At 35.5% G+C, this 20,133-nt stretch overlaps 1 protein-coding gene across 4 annotated transcripts in view; it reads left to right on the top strand.

Annotated features, from left to right (window-relative positions):
- TMCO3 (transmembrane and coiled-coil domains 3) overlaps window positions 1–20,133 on the top strand; it is a 118,201-nt gene that overhangs the window by 87,261 nt on the left and 10,807 nt on the right. For 3 of the 4 annotated variants that reach the window (XM_037799603.1, XM_037799600.1, XM_037799602.1), the window contains one exon: window positions 15,428–15,578. In XM_037799603.1, coding sequence (XP_037655531.1) covers window positions 15,428–15,578 — 151 coding nt within the window. Of the gene's footprint in view, window positions 1–15,427; window positions 15,579–16,239; window positions 18,934–20,133 lie in introns of those variants that run through there. The other variant, XM_037799604.1, reaches the window with a different exon arrangement.

Here is a 20,133-nt window from a genome sequence, read left to right as displayed (position 1 = left end):
GGACATCATTGGGAAGTATGAAAAAGTTGGAATGTAGACTGTAAATGTTATATCAATGCTAAATATCCTGACCTTGATAACTGCCGTTAAGGTAATTACGTAAGTGAATATCCTTGTTCTTAGGCAGTGTGCTTGGTTTTTACCATTTAGTTTTGTGCTCAAGGAGCATGATATATACAAACTACACTCACGTGTTCAGAAAAAGGATTGATAAATAGACTATATAGATAGATAAATAGATAGGTACTTAGGTAGGTATGTAGAATGATATGACAGATGTGGCAAAATGGTGATATTTATGGCTCTGAGTATCTGGGGAGTTAGAAGTGCATTGGAGTTCTTTGTATGGGGTTTGTAAAAGTTTTTGTAGCTGTTGTAAGTTTAACAGAATTCCAGATGAAAAGTTTAAAAAAATATGTACCACATCTAGTTTTGAGAAAGAAAAACCACACAAACACCAGTCCCAAATTGTATTACTTTTTTAAACTTTCAAACAGCTTTGCACTTGAAATACAAGATTAACAATTTTATAAGAAACTAATTAACAATATAACTTCTATTGCTATAATATTAAAGATTCATTTTTATTTTATTTTTTAATTCAGTTTTATTGCGATATGTTCACATACCATACAACCATCCATGGTGTACAATCAACTGTTCACAGTACTACCTTATAGTTGTGCATTCATCACCCCAGTCTATTTTTTTTTACATTTTTTTAATTGAGATTGTTCACATACCATACAATTATCCAAAGATCCAAAGTGTGCAATCAATTGCCCGCAGTACCATCATACAGCTGTGCATCTGTTCTAGTTTGCTAATGCTGCCAGAATGCAAAACACCAGAAATGGATTGGCTTTTATAAAATGGGGTTCATTTGGTTACAAAGTTACAGTCTTAAGGCCATAAAGTGTCCAAGGTAACACATCAACAATCGGTTACCTTCACTGGAGGATGGCCAACAGTGTCCGGAAAACCTCTGTTAGCTGGGAAGGCACGTGGCTGGCATCTGCTCCAAAGTTCTGATTTCAAAATGGCTTTCTCCCAGGACGTTCCTCTCTAGGCTGCAGTTCCTCAAAAGTGTCACTCCCAGTTGTTCTTGGGGCGTTTATCCTCTCTTAACTTCTCTGGAGCAAAAGTCTGCTTTCAACGGCCATCTTCAAACTGTCTCTCATCTGCAGCTATTCTCTCAGCTTCTGTGCATTCTTCAAAGTGTCCCTCTTGGCTGTAGCTCCTCTTCAGAATGTCACTCACAGCTGCACTGGGTTCCTTCTGTTTGTCAGCACATTTTTATGGCTCCAGTGATTTAATTTAGACCCACCCTGAATGGGTGGGGCCACACCTCCATGGAAATTATCCAATCAGAGTCATCACCCACAGTTGCGTGGGGCACATCTCCATGGAAACGCTCAAAGAATTACCGTCTAATCAACACTGATACGTCTGCCCACACAAAAAGTGTGGCAGCATCCATCACCACAATTAATTTCTTTCTCAATTTTTAGAACATTTTCATTACTCCAGAAAAGAAAGAAAGATAAAAAAAGGAAACTCAAATCCTGCCATACCCCTAACTACCCCGCTCCATTATTGATTCATAGTATTGGTATAGTACATTTGTTCCTGTTGCTGAAAGGATGTTAAAATACTACTAACTGTAGTATAGAGTTTGCAATAGGGATATTTTTTTTCCCTATATATCCCTCTATTATTGACTTCTAGTTGTAAGTGTCATACATTTGTTTTGGTTCATGAAATAGATTTCTAATATTTATACAGTTAATCATGGACACTGTCCACCACAAGGTTCACTGTTTTATACATTCCTATCTTTTAACCTCCAACTTCCCTTCTGATGACATGTGACTCTGAGCTTCCCCTTTCTACCATATACACGCATCATTCAGCACTGTTAGTTATTCTCACAACATGCTACTGTCATCTCTGTCTGTTTGTAAACATTTAAGTTCAGCCAAGTTGAACATTCTGCTCATAATAAGCAACTGCTCCCCATTCTTTAGCCTTGTCCTGGTAACTTACATTTCATGTCTATGAGTTTACATATTATAATTAGTTCATATCAGTGAGAACATACAATATTTGTCCTTATGTATCTGACTTATTTCACTCAATATAGAGCCCTCAAGGTTTCTTCATTAACCCATTTTTTAAGACAGTTTTGTTCACACACCATACATTCCTTCCTAAGTAAAAAATCAGTGGTTCCCTGTATAGTCACGTATTTATGTTTTCACCATCATCACCACTATCTATAAAAGGACATTTCCATTTCTTCCACAAAGCAGGAGGAAAAGTCAAAGAAGGTAGAGAGACAAAAGAAAAAGAAAAAAGAAAGAGAAAAAAAAAAACATGACAGCTGGGAAGCAACAAAAGGAAAGATAGCATTAAACTAAAATAGAATAAAGAGTCAAACAACATTACCAATGCCAAGAGTCCCATACCCCTCCTTTATGTCCCCCTCTTATAGGCATTTAGCTTTGGTATATTGCCTTTGTTACTTTAAAGGAAGCATAATATGTTTCTGTTAAGTATAGTCTCTAGTTTGCATTGATTGTATTTTTCCCCCAATACCTCCGTATTTTTAACACCTTGCAAGGTTTACTATCATTTGTTCTCCCTCATGAAAAAAACATATTTGTATATTTTATCACAATTGTTGAGCACTCTAGGTTTCACTGAGTTATACAGTCCCAGTCTTTATCTTTTTTCTTTCCTTCTGGTATCCCACATCTCCTAACCTTAGTCTTTCAACCATATTCACAGTCATCTTTGTTCAGTGTACTTACATTGCTGTGCTACCATCACCCAAAATTGTGTTCCAAACCTCTCACTCCTGTCTTTTCCTCTCTGTCTGTAATGTTCCCTTTAGTATTTCCTGTAGAGCAGGTATCTTGTACAAAAACTCATTGTCTGTTTGTCAGAGAATATTTGAAACTCTCCCTTGTATTTGAAGGACAGTTTAGCCAGATATAGGATTCTTGCTTGGTGATTTTTCTCTTTCAATATCTTAAATACATCACACCACTTCCTTCTTGCCTCCATGGTTTCTATTGAGAAATACGCACATAGTCTTATCAAGCTTCCTTTGTATGTGATGGATTTCTTTTCTCTTGCTGCTTTCAGGATTCCCTCTTTGTCTTTGATGTTTGATAATCTGATTATTAAGTGTCTTGGCATAGTCCTCTTCAGATCTATTCTGTTTGGGGTACGCTGTGCTTCTTGGATCTGTAATTTTATGTCTTTCATAAGAGATGGGAAATTTTCATTGATTATTTCCTCTACTATTGCTTCTGCCCCTTTTCCCTTCTCTTCTCCTTCTGGGATACCTATGACACATACATCCAAGCATTTCATGTTGTCATTCAATTCCTGAGATGTTGCTCATATTTTTCCATTCTTTTCCATATTTGTTCTTTTGTGTGTAGGATTTCAGGCATCTTGTTCTCCAGTTCCTGAGTGTGTTCTTCTGCCTCTTGAGATCTGCTGTTGTATGTCTCCATTGTGTCTCATCTCCTATGTTGTGCCTTTCATTTCCATAGATTCTGCCAGTTGTTTTTTCAAACTTTCGATTTCTACCTTATATACGCCCAGTGTTTTCATTATATGCTTCATCTCTTTTTCCATATCTTCCCTAAACTTTTTGAATTGATTTAGCATTAGTTGTTTAAATTCCTGTATCTCAGTTGAAGTGTACATTTGTTCCTTTAACTGGGCCATACCTTCGTTTTTCTTAGTTTATGCTGTAGTTTTCTGTTGTCTAGGCATCTGGTTTCCTTGGCTACCCCAGTCAGGTTTTCCCAGACCAGAATTGGCTCATGTCCCAGAAGGAGGAAATATTCAGCACCAGGTTACCCTGAGGGTGTGTCTTAGAAGATTGACACACCCTGTGAGGCCTTGAACTGGTGTGCTTTTCCTAACCTGCCCAGCAGGTGGCACTTGTCAGCCTGTTGCTCCCAAGTGGTATAAGGAGGTGTGGCCCCTTTAATTCTCAGCGTAAATTGTTTCTGGTTTGATTGTTTTCCCCCAGGCCCTGGGGTCTGGTTCTGAATGGAAGACTGGTAGTAGAGCTGGGCACCGGGTCTTTCCTCTTAGGGAAGATACGCTCCCCAGGGAGTTTTCATTTGCATTTAAATAGGTTCTTTGTCTCTCTGACTCTGTTGTCTCCAGCCTTGTCTGGGTCTAAGCACTGGGAACTGAAAATGGCTAAGGCTTTCTCCACTGCGCTGATCAGGTTAAGAGAGAGAAAGGGACAGAAAACCCCCTTTCAGGATCAGTCCACAGCCCCCAGTTTCACCCGTCAGCCAGAGATAGCACCCGGTCCTCTGGGCTCCCTCTCCCAGGAAAGAGAAGTCCCCCGGCTCTTCAAAGTCAGTCATCACTAAAAGCCTTTGTGTGCTTTTTGGGGATTTGCAGCTTGCATTAAGCAGTCCACGTTTGCCAATTAAAACCCCAGTTGGAGCTGGGTATATTCACTTGTTCAGAGAATGCTGCTCTCTATCACAGCGAGACTTTGCAGTTCGGGCTGCCATAGGGGGCAGTGCTCCCGGCTCGCATCCGCGGTTTCTACTCACAGATTCCATGCTGTGATCTCAGGCATTCCTCCCAATCCAGGTTGGTGCACAATCATGGTTGTCCCCCCAGCAGTTATTCCAGATCATTTACTAGTTGTTCCTGGTTGTTTATTAGTTGCTCTGGGGGGGCTGCCTAACTTCCATTCCTTTCTATGCCATCATCTTCTTCTGTCCACCCTAATCTATTTTTGAACATTTTCCCTATGCCAGAAAGAATAAAAATAAGAATAAAAACTAAAAGTAAAAAAGAACACCCAGATCATGCCCCCCATCCTATGGACCTATTTTTCATTTAGTTTTTGTCCCCATTTTTCCACTGATCCATCCATACACTGGATAAAGGGAGTGTGATCCACAAGGTTTTCACAATCACACTGTCACCCCTTGTAAGCTACATAATTATATAATTGCCTTCAAGACTCAAGGCTGCTGGGTTGGAGTTTGATAGTTCAAATATTTCCTTCTAGCTATTCCAATACACCAAAACCTAAAAATAGATATCTATATAGTGTGTAAGCATGCTCTCCAGAGTGACCTCTCAACTGCATTTGAAATCTCTCAGCCACTGAAACTTTATTTTGTTTCAGTTCGCTTCCCCCTTTTGATCAAGAAGATGTTCTCAATCCCACGATACTGGGTCCAAGTTCATCCCTAGGAGTCATATCCTGCATTGCCAGGGAGATTTACACCCCTAGGAGTCAGGTCCCACACACAGGGGAGGGCAGTGAGTTCACCTGCCGAGTTGGCTTAGCTAGAGAGAGAAAGGGCCACATCTGAGCAACAAAGGTACTCAGGGGGAGTCTTTTAAGCACAATTATAAGCAGGTTTATCCTCTCCTTTGCAGTAAGGAGCTTCATAAGGGCAAATCCCAAGATAGAGGGCTCAGCATAGCAAACAATCAGTCATCAATGTTTGTGAGAACATCAGCAACAATCCATGTGAGGAAGTCCAACACTTCCTCATTTTCCCCCAGCTCCTTAGGGGAGCCCTGCATATATATTTTTATTCTTTGCCCAAATTACTTTGGGATGTGTCACTATTTCACACTAACCTGTACAAACCTACCAGATCTCACTTCCTATTCAAAGTTCCATGTAATTGTGGTGTTTTAACAAACTGACAGTACAAGTTAAATTGTTTAGAAAATATAGATCCTGCACCAAATAAACTTCTCTTCCCTTGGTCTCACATGGAAGTTGAAATTTTAAAACACAGTCAGTATCATAAAGATTCATTTTTGAACGCTGAAAGGGAATGGATTTTTATATGTTTTAGAGACAATGCTATTAGACTTCCAGAAGTAGTCTAAATATTAATTTTACTTGTTAAAATAGCTCAAAATTACTGATTTTAATAATCCAGTAACACTTGTAATTTCATAGAGGCAAAGATAATTTTGTGCTAAAAAGGAGAAGTGGTAGTCTATCTCCAAATTGCTTCTCTAAACACTTATATTTCAGAATATTCTTTAATTTTATTAACCCAAAAATGAGCTTTAAGGAAAGCTGAATCCCATCTATAAGTAAATTAACAGACTTACTTCTAGTGTGATGGATTGGATGTACTTTTTCCTATTCATCTCACTAAATACAACTACCCCCTCCCCCCCAAAAAAATTTCCTGGGCATTATGTATAAAACAAACATTAGTCACTCCAAAAGATGGAAAAAAAGGTGACAAACTGGCTAGGGACCTTGAGGTCTGAGAACAGCAGTGGGTTCTCTGGGTTTTTTTGTGTGTGCCTCGTATAGCTCAGAGTTGAGGCTGAAGAAGCTAGCAACTGGGAAATGCCAGTAGGTACAGACAAAAAACAAACAAACGAAACCTCCCTCAAAACCTTACTCTTTCTATCCAATGTACCAGAAAAGGGGTAGCCTAGTACAACAGATAACTCTTAGACAGTATCACTCTACTTCAGCCAAACACCACAGAAAAATCTGTGACCTCACCTACACTAGCGAAGCCCAAGTAGAGTCTGAACTTTTATCCTCATGAGTCTGTAACAAGGCACCCTGTACACCTGCCGTGGTGTTAATCAGAGAAGCCCGAGTAACCAGCCAGGACTTTCATCCCTTCCAGTCAGTAAGGAGCAACTCCTTCTCACCCACCCCCAGTGTCAGTACAGAACACATATGGAGCTGGGACATGCAGCCATGTTGGGTTTCAACAGAGGCCAAGTTCAAACCTATACTTATACCACCATCCCCCTTCCCCTGTCAGAGAGGTATCTAAGAAAGCTACCTAAAACAGAAGGTTTAAATAAGATCCAGTGTCTCATAACATAATGTGAAATTGTGAAGATTTCAATAGAAAATCCCTCATTATAGCAAGAACCAGGAGGACAAACTGAATGAAAAAGGATGACAATTATGTTAGAATTATCTGACAAAGATTTTAAAGCAGTACCGTGATAAAAATGCTTTAATGTGTAATTGTGAACACAGTTTCAATAAATGAGAAAAATAGAAAGCAGTATAGAAATTGAAAGTCTCAGCAAAGAATTAGAAGCTATGAAGAGCCAAATGAAAATTTTAAAACTGAAAAATTAATAACCAAAATAAAAAGTCCTGTGGATAGACTTAATAGCAGAATGGAGGGGACAGAGGATAGAATCAGTGAATGGGAAGATACAAATAGATATTGCCCAATTTGAACAACAGAGAGAAAACAGACTTTAAAGAAAAACAGGACCTGTGAGCATATAACAAAAGATCTAACATTCATATCACTGGATTCTTGGAAGAAGAGGAAAGAGTAGGACTGAAAAAATAAAAATGACTGAAAGCTTACCAAATTTGCAAGAGATAGAAACCTGTAGATACAGTAAGTTGAGCAAACCTCAAATGGGATAAACCAAAAAAAAGTTCACGCCAACATACATCATAATTAAACTTCTGAAAAGCATCTTGAAAGCAGTCAGAGAAAACAACAACTTACCTATATGGCAAAAATAATCTGAATGGCAGTGGATTTCTCATTGGAAATGGGTGCCAAAAAGAAGTAGCACAGTATTTTTCAAGTGCTGAAAGAAAAGTAATGTCAACCCAGAATCTTATACCCAGAAAACATCTTCACAAACGAAGGGAAAGACAAGTTAATATCAGATGAAGAAAAACTAAGAGAATTTGTTGCCTGCCAACAAATATAATTCAATGTAAAAGAATGGCTAATAGAAGTTCTCTAAAACAAAAAGAAAACATAAGCAAGAATCTTGGAATATCAAAATGAATGTAAGAACACAGTAAACAAAAATATGGATAAATATATTAGGCTTTCCTTTTCCTCTTGCGTTTGCTAAATTATGTTTGATGGTTGAAGCAAAAATTATCCCACTGTTTGATGTCATTTTAATTGTAGGTAGAGGAAACATTTAAAACAAATATGTTAAACACAAGACAGGATAAAGGGACATAAAGGAAGATAAAAGTTTCTATATGTTAATCAAACTGGTAAAATGATGACACAAGTAGACTGTTAAGTTACAAATACCTAGAGCAACCACTAAAAAAAGCAATACAGAAAGATGCACTCAGACGCTATGGATAAATCAAAATGAAATTCTAAAAATATTCAAGTAACCCACATGAAAACAGGAAAAAGGCAACAGAAAACAGAAAAATAAAAACAAAAAATAAAATGGCACACTTAAGCCTTATATGTCAACAATAACATTACATGTGTATGGTCTAAATGTACCAATTAAAAAAACAGAAATAGGCAGATTGGATTTAAAAATATAATCTGACTATATGCTATCCATAAAAAAAATTTACTTCAAATATGATGTAGGCAGATGAAAGTAAAAGGACGGAAAAAGGTCTATTATGCAATATTAATCATATGAAAACTGCAGGGATGTTTATGTTAATGTAAGATAAAGTAGACTTCAGAGCAGAGAAAATTTCCAGTCTGAGAAGGACATTAAATAACAAAATGGTCAATCCACCAAGAAGACATAGCCATTCTAAATTTGTATGCACCAAATAATAGAGTTGCAAAATATGTGAAGCAAAAACTGAGAGAACCAAAAAGAAGAATAGACAAATCCACAATTATAAGTGGAGACTTCAACATCCTACTTCAGTGAGGTGTTCTTACTAACAGAAATCAGTAAGGATACAGAAGAACTCAAGAACACCATCAACCATCAGGATCTAATAGACGTTTACAGAACACTCCACCCAACAACAGCAGAATATACATTTTTTTCAAAGTGACCTTAATGCAATCACCATATACCATATCATGGGCCATAAAACAAACTGCAACAATTTTTTTAAAAAATTGAAGTCATACAAAGTGTGTTCTGTGACCACAATGGAATCAAACTAGAAATTAATATCAGAAAGACAACCAGAAAATCTTTATACACTTGGAAATTAAACAACATGCTTCTAAATAATCCACAAATCAAAAAGAAAATTTAAAGGAAAATTTTAAAATTCATTGAAATGAATGAAAATGAAAAGATAACATATCGAAATATATGAGATACAGCTGAGGAGGAAGTTTATAGCTCTAAATGTTTATATTAGAGAAGAAGAAAGATTCCAAATCAGTAATATAAGTACCTACCATAAGAACCAAGAAAAACAAGCAAAATAAAGCAGGTAACTAAATATTTTATATTGTAGAATGTAAGGGACCTAGAGATAGACAGCAACTGGTGAAGGGGGGACGTTAATCCAATAAGAACAGATAAGCTACTGAGGGTAATCTCAATGTTATGGGAATGCTCAGGAATGATTTTGGTTTGTAAATTTTCTTGAATATGGTAGGAACATGTTGGAAGCAATGTAGTTATTTATGTTATATGTTTTTCTTATTCCTTTGTTTTTTTAGGGTTTGTTAATTTTCTTGGGGTGTGGTAGGGACATATTGGAAGCAATGAAGTTATTTTAGATTATCTGTTTTTCTTATTCTTTTGTTTCATTTGAATTGTGTTTTTTTTTTAATTTTTTGATAAAGTGAGAAAAAGCTATTGCATTTTTAGAAATTAGCTTCAATGTAGTTTTTTAGATTATTTGTTTTTCTTCTGCCTTTGATTATGGTTTGGTTAATTTTCTTGGGGTGTGGTAGGAACGTGTTGGAAGCAATGTAGTTATTTTCGGTTATTTGTTTTTCTTATTCCTTTGTTTGGTTATGGTTTTTTAATTTTCTTGAGGTACGGTAGGAAAAGGTTGGAAGCAAAGTAGTTACTTTTGGTTATTTGTTTTTCTTATTCCTTTGCTTTGTTTTGTTTGAAATTGTTTTGTTTGTTTTTTAATTTTTTGATAGTTAAAAAATTTTTAAAAATTACTAATATCAGAAATGAAAAAGGGTATCCCTAAAGGATAATGAAAGAATACTATGAACAATTCTACACATGTAAATTTGACAACTGAGATGAAATTGACTTATTGCTTGGAAACTACAAACTACCAAAACTCAACCAATACAAAATGGATAGTAAGCATAGTCCTAAACCACTAAAGAAATTGAATTTGTAATTAAAAAGCTCATAAAAGAGAAATCTCCAGGCCCAGATGGTTTCACTGGAGAGTTCTATCAAATGTTTAAAGAAAAAACAGCAATTCTTGAAATTGCTTCCAGAAAATTACAAGAGAAAGGAACTCTGGTACCAAAACTAGATGAAGACAGTACAAAAAAAGAAAAGAAAAGAAAATTACAGACCGTTAGCTTTCATGAACTTAGATTTAAAAATCCTCAACAAAATAGTAGCAGACAGAATTCAACAATATATAAAAAGAATTATGCATCATGACCAAGAGGGTTTCATTTCACAGATTAAAGTCTTGGTTCACTATTTGAAAATCAATCAATGTGTTACACCATATTGACAGGCTAAAGAAAAAGAATCACATGATTGTATCAATCAGTGCAGAAAAAGCATTTGACAAAATTCAATACCCATTCATGATTTAAAAAAACAAAACAAAAAAAAACCCTGAGAAAAAAAGGACTGGCAGAAAACTTGGTAAAGAGCATCTACAGAAACCTTGCAACTAAGATTATGCTTAGTGGTGAAAGACTGAGTGTTTCCCCACTAAGATTGGGAACAATTCTTATCACTCTTCTTCATTCTTATCGTTCTTCTTCATGATAGTGCTGAAAGTTGTAGCCAGTGCAGTAATGCAGAAGCGGCATACAGATCAGAAAGGAAGAAATAAAATTGAACCTATTTTCCTATGATGTGATGTGTAAGTACAAAATACCAAGGAATCTACAAAAAAAAAAAAACAAAAAAAAAAACCCTACAACTAATAAGAGAGTTCAGCAAGGTCACAGGACACAAGATAAACATGAATAAAATCATTTGTAGTTCTATATACTAGCAATAAACATGTAGATACCAAAATTTAAAATACAATACTATCTACAATTGCAAAAAAAAATTAGGTGTAAATTTTTTAAAAGGAAAGGACTTGTATGCTGTAAGCTACACAAAAGTGTAGAAAGAATTGAAGGGAGATCTAAATAAATGGAAAGATTATGTGTTCATTGATTGGAAGACTCACACAAATATACCCAACTAATTTGTGACAAAGGCATAAAAGCAATCAGCTGAGGAAAAATAGCCTTTTCAATAAATGGTGCTAAAGCAATTAGACATCCATAGGCAAAATAAAAGAACTTCGATCTAAGTCTTACACCTTATATAAAAATTAATTCAAAATGGAACACAGATTTAAATGTAAAACCTAAAACTATTAAGGTTTTTGAAAAATTGTAAGAGAAATTCTTCAGGATCTAGGAATAAGTAAGAAGTTCTTAGACAACACCAAAAGCATGATCTATAAAAAGGATACATTGGACTTCATTTAAAACTTTTACTGTGTGAAAGCCCATAGAAAGAGGATGGAAAGAGATGCTACGGAGCAGGAGAAAATATTTACGAACCACATATCCATCAAAGGACGAATATCTAGAATATGTAAAGAATGCTCAATACTCAACAGTTAAGAAGCAAACATTCCAGTTAGAGCATGGGCTTAACATGGGTTAAATGTCTTGAAGGGACATTTCACTGAAGAAACTTCAGATGGTAATAGGCACCTGAAAAGATTTCAACATCATTAGCCATTAGGGAAATGCAAATTAAAGTAAGTAATCAATACATACCTATCAAAATGACTAAGATAAAAAATAGTGCCAATACCAAATGCTGACCCTATGCAGAGAGCTTGGATCACTCATACTTTGCTGGTGGGAATATAAAATGGCACAGCCACTTTGGAAAACAGTTTGGCAGTTTCTTTAAAACTAAACATGCACTATCATATGACTCAGCAATTGCACCCCTCAACATTTTTCTCAGAGAAATGAAGACTTATGTTTGCACAAAATTGTACACAAATGTTTATAACAGCTTTATTCACATTAGCCAAAAACAACCTAAATGTCCACAGTTAAATAGTTAAACTGTGGTACATAATTCCATGGAATACTACTCAGCAATGCAGCTTTGATAGTACAGCAATCTGGGTGCATTTCCATAGAATTAAGCTGAATGATAAAACCCAATCCCAAAAGGTTACTTACTGTATGATTCCATTTATATAACATTCTTGACATAACAAAATTTTAAGAATGGAAAACAGACAAGTGGTTGCCAGGCCTTAAGGAAAGATTAGGGTGGAAGAGAAGTGAGTATGGATAAAAAAGAGCAACATGAAAGATCCCTGTGGTAATGGAAATGTTCTGTATCTTGACTCCATCAATGTCAATATCTTGGTTGTATCTTGACTGTATCAATGTCAATATCCTAGTTGTGATATGATATCATTTTTCAAGAAGTTACCATTAGGGAAAACTGGGTAAAGGACACATGGACACTCTCTGAATTATTTGTAACAACTTCTTGTGAATGCACAATTATCTCAAAAAGTTTAATTTGAAAAAAGGAAATTAAAATGAATTATTTCCTAATTTATGGTTTAATTATCTGTTAATATTTCATAATCTCAAGAAAAAACTAATGTTATGAGTAGCTTCTGCTTAAAGCTACTCATAATGATTTTAATCATCTCAAGTATTTCCTTTTAAAATTATTTTTTGTTTTACTCATTTCAGAGTATTTTTCCCTTCGGAAATACATCCAGTAAAATGGTCTTGTCTGGATAATTTCCTTGTCTTCCCAATGGCTTCATAAGTTAAAATAATTTTCCATTCATTAGTCCTCAATTTTCTTCATTTTTCATTCATTCAACAATATTTACTGAGTACCTACTATATGTACCAGGTATTGTATTAGGTGTGGACATTTCGCATATAGATAGTCTTATAATTTGTGTGTTGGTTTTCACTCCTTAGTTATTGCTATATAATATTCCACTGTCTGAATATATCATAATTTATCCTTCCTAGTGTTAGATACGGGAGTTTGTTTCCATCTGGGGCTTTTACGAATAAGTTTGCTATAAACATTCTTGCACTTTTTTTTTTTTAATCAACATATGATTCTTATGAGAATATATCTAGTAGTAGAATTGCTTGGTCATAGAATATATACATATTTAACTTTACTAATTACTGCTAGTTTTCCCAAAAATGGTTGTACCAATTTACACTCCCACTGGCATCATATGAGAGTTCAGTTTCTCCATATCCTCACCAATATTTGGTTTTTGCCTGCCTTTTTCATTTTAGCCATTCTGGTGGGTGATGGTGGTATCTCACTGAGGTTTTAATTTTCATTTTCCTAATGATGTTGAGCACCTTTTCATATGTTTATTAGCCATTTGTATATCCTTTTTTTGGGACATGCCTGTTAAAGACTTCAGGTTATTTTTTATTGCATTGGGTTTTTTCTTACTGATTTGTAGGAGTTCTTTATATATTCTGGAAAATTCTTTTTCATACAGGTATGTTTTTTAATTGAGGTAAAATTCACATAACATAAAATTTACGTTTTTTGAAGTGCATGATTCAGTGGTTTTCAGCATATTCACAGTGCAACTATCACCACTGTCGATTTTAGAACATTTCTATCACCCCAAAAGAAACTCTCACATCTCCCAATTCTGTCCCTCACCCCCCCACCCCTACCTCCATTTATCCCCTGGAAACCTCTAATCTACTTCCTGTCTCTATGGATTTACCTATTCTGGGCATTTCATACACTATATAGCCTTTTGTGTCTGGCTCCTTTTACTTTGCATGTTTTCGAGGATCATCCATGTTGTAGCATGTATCAGTACTTTTTTCTATGGCTGAATGATACTCCATGTTTTTTGCTAATATACTCTTCCAGTTTGTGGCTTGCCTTTTTATTCTCTTAACGTTTTTAATGAACAGGGGTTCTTAATTTTAATATAGTCCAATTTTGAATTGTTTTCTTTATGGTTAGCACTTTTTATATTTTGTTTAAAAGATCTTTGCCTTTTCCTGGGTCATGAAGATACTCTGTATTTTCTTCTAGAAGATTTACTGCTTTACTTTTCTCATTTAGATCTACAATCTACCTGAAATTGATTTCAGTGTGTGATGTGAGGTAGTGAACAAGGTTTCGTTTTTTACATACACATGTTCTAACACCATTGTTGAAAAGTTGTCTTTCCCCCACTGTACTGCAGTGTCACCTTGTCAAAAATCAAGTAACTACATATGAATGTGTTTGTTTCTAAGCATTCCATTTTGTTCCGTTGTTCTCTTTACCTTTTCTTGCCCTGTACCGTAGCTTGATATCTGGCAGTATAAGAGCTCCAAATTTTTTCTTCTCTGTCAGGCTATCTTGGTTATTCATGATATTTCCCATTTTCATATAAATTTTTAGATTCAGCTTGTCAATTTTCACACAAACACATAAAAAGTTATATTGAAATTCCAGTGAAACTGTAGGCCAGTTAAGGGAGAATTGACATCTTTATGGTACTGAGCGTTCTAGTCCATGAACATGCTATGTCATTCTGTTTATTTAGATCTTTAATGTTTCTCAGCAGTGTGTTATAGTATTTGTTGTAGAAGTCATAGCTTCTTTTGTTAGATTTATTCATACATGCTTGGTTTTTTTAATGCTATTGTTAATGGTATCTCTTTAAAATTTTATTTTCTATTTGTCTGTTGTTGCTATCTTCTATAGTTTTATTTTCTCATCAAAAAATGAATCGACTTTCAAGTGTGTTGCATCAGTAATGGCTCATCAAGAAGTCTGTCTTAAGCTTTGCATTTAACAGAACTACAGTTAAAAACCTAAAAAAAATTATAACTCTTCATTGTACTGTCTAATCTAGCTCATGTCTTTAAGTTATTAAAATTAGTAATTTCTAGATTTGTTGATGTTTTCTCTGTTTTTTTGTCATCTAAAACCCACTTAACACAAGGTAATTAATTGTCATTAGCTTGTCTGCTTTCTTTAAGTAATTTGAGGTTGATACTGGGCATAGTTTCTTGTACTGTGTTTTTTTAGTGCCATAGGCTGTTCATTGATTCAAGGTAAAAAAAAAAAAAAAAAAAGTATCACAAATATTTAAATAAATTTTGGAAAATATCACATTCAGAAACTTTACAGCAACCTACATGAATGATTGTTTCAAATATTTTACATTATTTTTTCTTCCTGTATGATTAATTCAACTAATATTAGCTTCCACATGTGATCCCTCAAATCATCCCAACAGACTCCTCTATTAGGGACTTCAAAGGATATACATGACATTTTATCAGTGATTTTTTTGTTTTCTAGATTTTTTTACTGTTTTTATTGTGATGGTTATGCTAGATCTAAAAGTATATCTTTTGATGTAAATCTTACTTTAAATAGAAGATGTTAATAAATATCATGGCACTATGTATATGGTATAAAGCCTAATCCTTCCATTCTTTCTTAGATCACAGAGCTGTTAGATGTTTCCATGGAACTTGGCTGTTTCTTGGCTGGAGCACTGATCTCTTCTCAAGGACATATGGTTACTGAAGAGATTATGTCTTATATTGAACCTATTCGGGACTTTTTGGCTATCATTTTTTTTGCATCAATAGGTAATCTTTTTTCTTTATATCATAATTTTCTAATTGTATTTCTAAGCACTTGCAGATTAGTTCTATAATATGTCTTTGTATTTATATTCTATATAGCAAAACCAGTTCCCATAAACATTAAATTCTGCGTATCTTAATTTTGATTACTAGTAGTCAGAAACCAATTTTATACTTTTTCTAGAGTGTAAGAAGAAGAAATCTTATTAAAAAAAAAGAGGGAAATGTAAGTTAAAGGGCTAATTAATTGCTCGTTTATCATAATTCATTAGCATCAAGAATGTGCAGTGTAAGTGGTCAGTAAAGACCATGTGGAAGACCTTTTTGTCTTTTAAAATTAGGAACACTTGTGTATTTGTAACTCATTGAGGGCAAATTTGGGAAACTCAGTATGTTAGAAACTTAAATCTAATGTATCAAATTGCTTAGTTTGGGGGAAATATTAATTTTAATACTCCAAAAAATTAAATTCAATATGACTGAGATGTGCTGTTTTAAAATTTTTACTTGGTCAGGGTCTCTTGAGTGGTCAATCTTTGGAGAAGTGATAGGCAATAACAAAATCACAAAAGTTTTTCTATATTAAAATGTATCCAATGGCATCTTTTTTTCATAATACTTTTTATTGCCTGGAATCCTCATGCAGCTTATCACTGATCTACAGATTCACTGTAATCCCAATGAAACACTGTCAAAATTTATGTGGAAATGAGAAAAGCCACAAATAGTGAAGATAATCCTGAAGGAGAAGAATTAAGTTGGAATATTCATGTACCTTATCAAAGGTGAAATAGTAGTTTTGGGGAACTGGATTAAAAATCTGGAGGTTCCTTGGTGCACATAAATTGGAGCAGAGGAAGGTAAAGCCTGATGAGTCATCTGTAAGCCAGAAAAGTCCCCTCTCAGCTGATATTTGACTCTCTCTCTCTCTCTCTGTCTTCCCTTTTTGCTGCCCCTCTCTCTCTGACCCCTTCTTCTGCCCCCTTGCCTTCTCTCCCCGGCCACCTCTTTCCTGCCTTTTCTTCTCCAATACCCCCAGCTTCACTACTGTTGACCTCTCAGAGTGCCAAATAAACTCTGCCAATTTCAGATTATTTGTTCCAGGCTGATGCTTCACCTCCTTTTCTCTCAGTTCCTCTCCAGATGATGTCTAATAAAATTGATTAGGTTTTAACTTAATTTTTACTACATTCCAGTCCTGCATTCCATTCATAAAATTACTCCTAGGTCATCTTGAGGCTAGGGTTTTATTACCCCATAATGTTCTTCTAGGTCTTCATTGAATATGTATGTTTTAAAGTTGCTCATACTAAAAACTAAAATTCAATAAATAGGTTATTTAAAACATACATATTTGCTTTTTCTCCTCAGATTGTATTCATGATTTATTGAGAATCATGCTTTCTAACAAAATAATAATTCTACTTGTTTTTGCTTTGGCTATTTACACTCTCATTATTTCAAACGCAGTTCAAGTTAATTTCTCTGCTAACTGAGGAACTTGTGTACAATTATCCTCTAATTTAGCCAGTAACACAATCGTTTTGTTTCCAGGTTCTTCAGCTTAACGCCTTAATGTGATTAACAAGTAATAAGTAAATAACATCTGTTTAATTAGAAAGATACCTTTTGTTCAGAGGATCTAAGATCCACTTCATTAAGGCATAAGTAAATGAGTGATGAGTCCCATTTTTAATAAATATCCATTGAATACCTATTTGTGCTAGATGCTATACTATGCCCTGTAAGAACTGTAGAGCTATAAGGATGAACTAGACACAATTGCTACTATCAGGGACTTTCTCGTTAGCAAAAATTACCTATAAGGTATAAAGAGATAATTCTTATAGAGTCATTAACAACAAATAATGTGTACATGGTGGCCATCGATCCTTGAAGGGGTTTAAGCTGTGCTTCTTAGAAGAGATTGCATTTGAATGGCCTTGAAAAACAGATAGCGTTTTTTAAACCAGAAAGTTTATATAAACCAAAAAGGTTTTATATGCTGAAGGAATAGCCTGAGCAAACACACGGAGGTGTGAAAGTGTGAGAGCCCATGGGAGGAGAGACGGAGAGGCAGATGGAGATAAGGCTGGAACATTAAAACAGGATGACATTACAGAGGGTCTTGCGTACCATGCCAGAGTCTATGGTTTTTATTACATGGGACATTGAATACAATATAAGAGTTTTGGGAGTAAAACATATTCTGATACAGTGACAGAGAATGAAGACATAATTAACTAGCAAGCATTATAGTGATAAATGTTGAATACTAAAAAGGACTTAATGTAGTTTTGTGGAATGTAAAATGTTGAACACTAAAAAGGACTTAATGTAGTTTGGTGGAATGTACAGAAGAGATCCAACGAATGCATTTCTTTTCTTCATAGTGTAGAAGAAAGATTTAGTATTTCAGAATGCTTTTCTTTTTCAAGTGTCGTGACGGGAAAGCCACCGATGTTATAACGTCCGTGTTTTGCATAGTCAAGCAGGTGCTGGCCCTTGTATAGGAATCTATTATCCCATTCAATCCCCACATCAACCCTTTAATTATCAAGATTTATCATCATTTCAAAGATGTGGACACTGACACTCCAAAGTTTAATGATGGATCCAAGTTCATGCAGATAGCAAAGGATAGTAATGGATTTTGAGCTGAGATCTTAAAGCCTTTGTTCTTTCCACTAGACCAAGGATTGGCAGACTATGGCCTGTGGTCCAAATCCAATCTGTCGTCTCTTTTTATAAACAGTGTTTTATTGGAACACAGCCATGCTTATTTGTTTAGGTTTTAATTATAGCTGCTTTTGTGCTACAATATAGCCAAGTTGAGTAGGAGCAAGAGAGTCCATATGGCCTACAAAAACCTAAAGTACCTGCCATCTAGTTCTTTATAGAAAAAGTTTGCCAAATCCTGCACTAGACAATCATAATAATTAATTCCTAGCAACTTCTGGTTTTCTGAACAATGTCAATAATTTGGTTTTCCTTTTTTGTAAAATGAATTTTCAGCAGGGTTTCATCCCCTCCTCCTCACATTTCCCCTTCCTGAGACACTAAGAGGATTACAGAAGCAGTCACTAGTTGTCGCTCATCATTCTTCTATAACAGTACCTAGAGGTGGTGTTAGAGTTAGTTGCCATATATATGAATTAATCTAGGTTCTGAGCACCTTGACGGCACTGGGCCCTCATTCTGTTTTATGTCTGTGGGGCTTAGTGCGATGTATGCAGTGATCATGATGGTAGCATTTATCAATACAAATTGTGTGCCAGTTATCAGCCGGGCTCTGTGCTTTATACTTCATATTTTATTTATTCATTCCCTTCAATCCTAATTTTTACAGACGAGGAAACTAAGGCAGAGAGAGATTAAGAAACTTGCCCGACAGATAATAAAAAATATATTTACAGCCTCCCCCTCCCCAGCCCCGAGGATCTGGGGGAAGGTGCGAATGTGTTGGACATCCTCACCTGGACTGGTGTCGATGTTGTCACAAACATTGGGACTGGCGGTTTGATGTGCTGAGCCCTCGAGCATGGGACTTGCCCTTATGAAGCTCATTACCACAAAGGAGAGTCTAAACTTGTATGTAATGGTGCCTAAGAGTCTCCCCCTGAGTACCTCTTTGTTGCTCAGATGTGGGCCTCTCTCTCTCTAACTGAGCCATCTCGACAGGTGAACTCGCTGCCCTCCCCTCTACGTGGGACTTGACTCCCAGGGATATAAATCTCCCTGGCAACGCAGAGTATGACTCCCGGGGATGAATGTGGACCCGGCATCGTGGGACTGAGAGTATCTTCTTGACCAAAAGGGGGATGCAAAATGAGACAAAATAGTTTCAGTGGCTGAGAGATTCCAAATGGAGTCGAGAGGTCACTCTGGTGGACATTCTTATGCACTATATAGATAACACCTCTTAGGCTTTAATGTATTGGAATAGCTAGAAGTAAATACCTGAAACTACCAAACTCCAACCCAGCAGTCTGGACTCCTGAAGACAATTATATAATAATGTAGATTACAAGGGGTGACAGTGTGATTGTGAAGACCTTGTGGATCACACCCCGTTTATCTAGTGTATGGATGAGTGGAGGAATGGGGATAAAAACTAAAGGACAAATGGGGTGGGATGGGGGTTGATTTGGGTGTTCTTTTTTCACTTTTATTTTTTATTCTTGTTCTGGTTCTTTCTGATGTAAGGAAAATGTTCAGAGATAGATTGTGGTGATGAACGCATAACTATGTTATCATACTGTGGACAGTGGATTGTATATCATGGATGATTGTATGGTGTGTGAATGTATTTCAATAAAACTGAATTTAATAAAAAAAAAAAAAGAAAGAAAGAAACTTGCCTGAGTCCACAACTAATAAGCTGTAGATCCAGGATTTCAACCCAGAGCCTACACTGTTTGCCATTATGTTATATCCAATATATGTTTAATATTTGTTTAGAAAATGAATATAAATAGAAAAGCTATAATATGACTCATTTGCCCTCCTGTCAAAATTAATATACGACAAAAATACTGAAATGTCTGTTTCATATTAT

Source organism: Choloepus didactylus, chromosome 12, assembly GCF_015220235.1.
Source record: "Choloepus didactylus isolate mChoDid1 chromosome 12, mChoDid1.pri, whole genome shotgun sequence".
In the NCBI taxonomy this organism is placed as follows: domain Eukaryota; kingdom Metazoa; phylum Chordata; class Mammalia; order Pilosa; family Megalonychidae; genus Choloepus; species Choloepus didactylus.
This window is presented reverse-complemented; position numbering and strand designations above follow the sequence as displayed.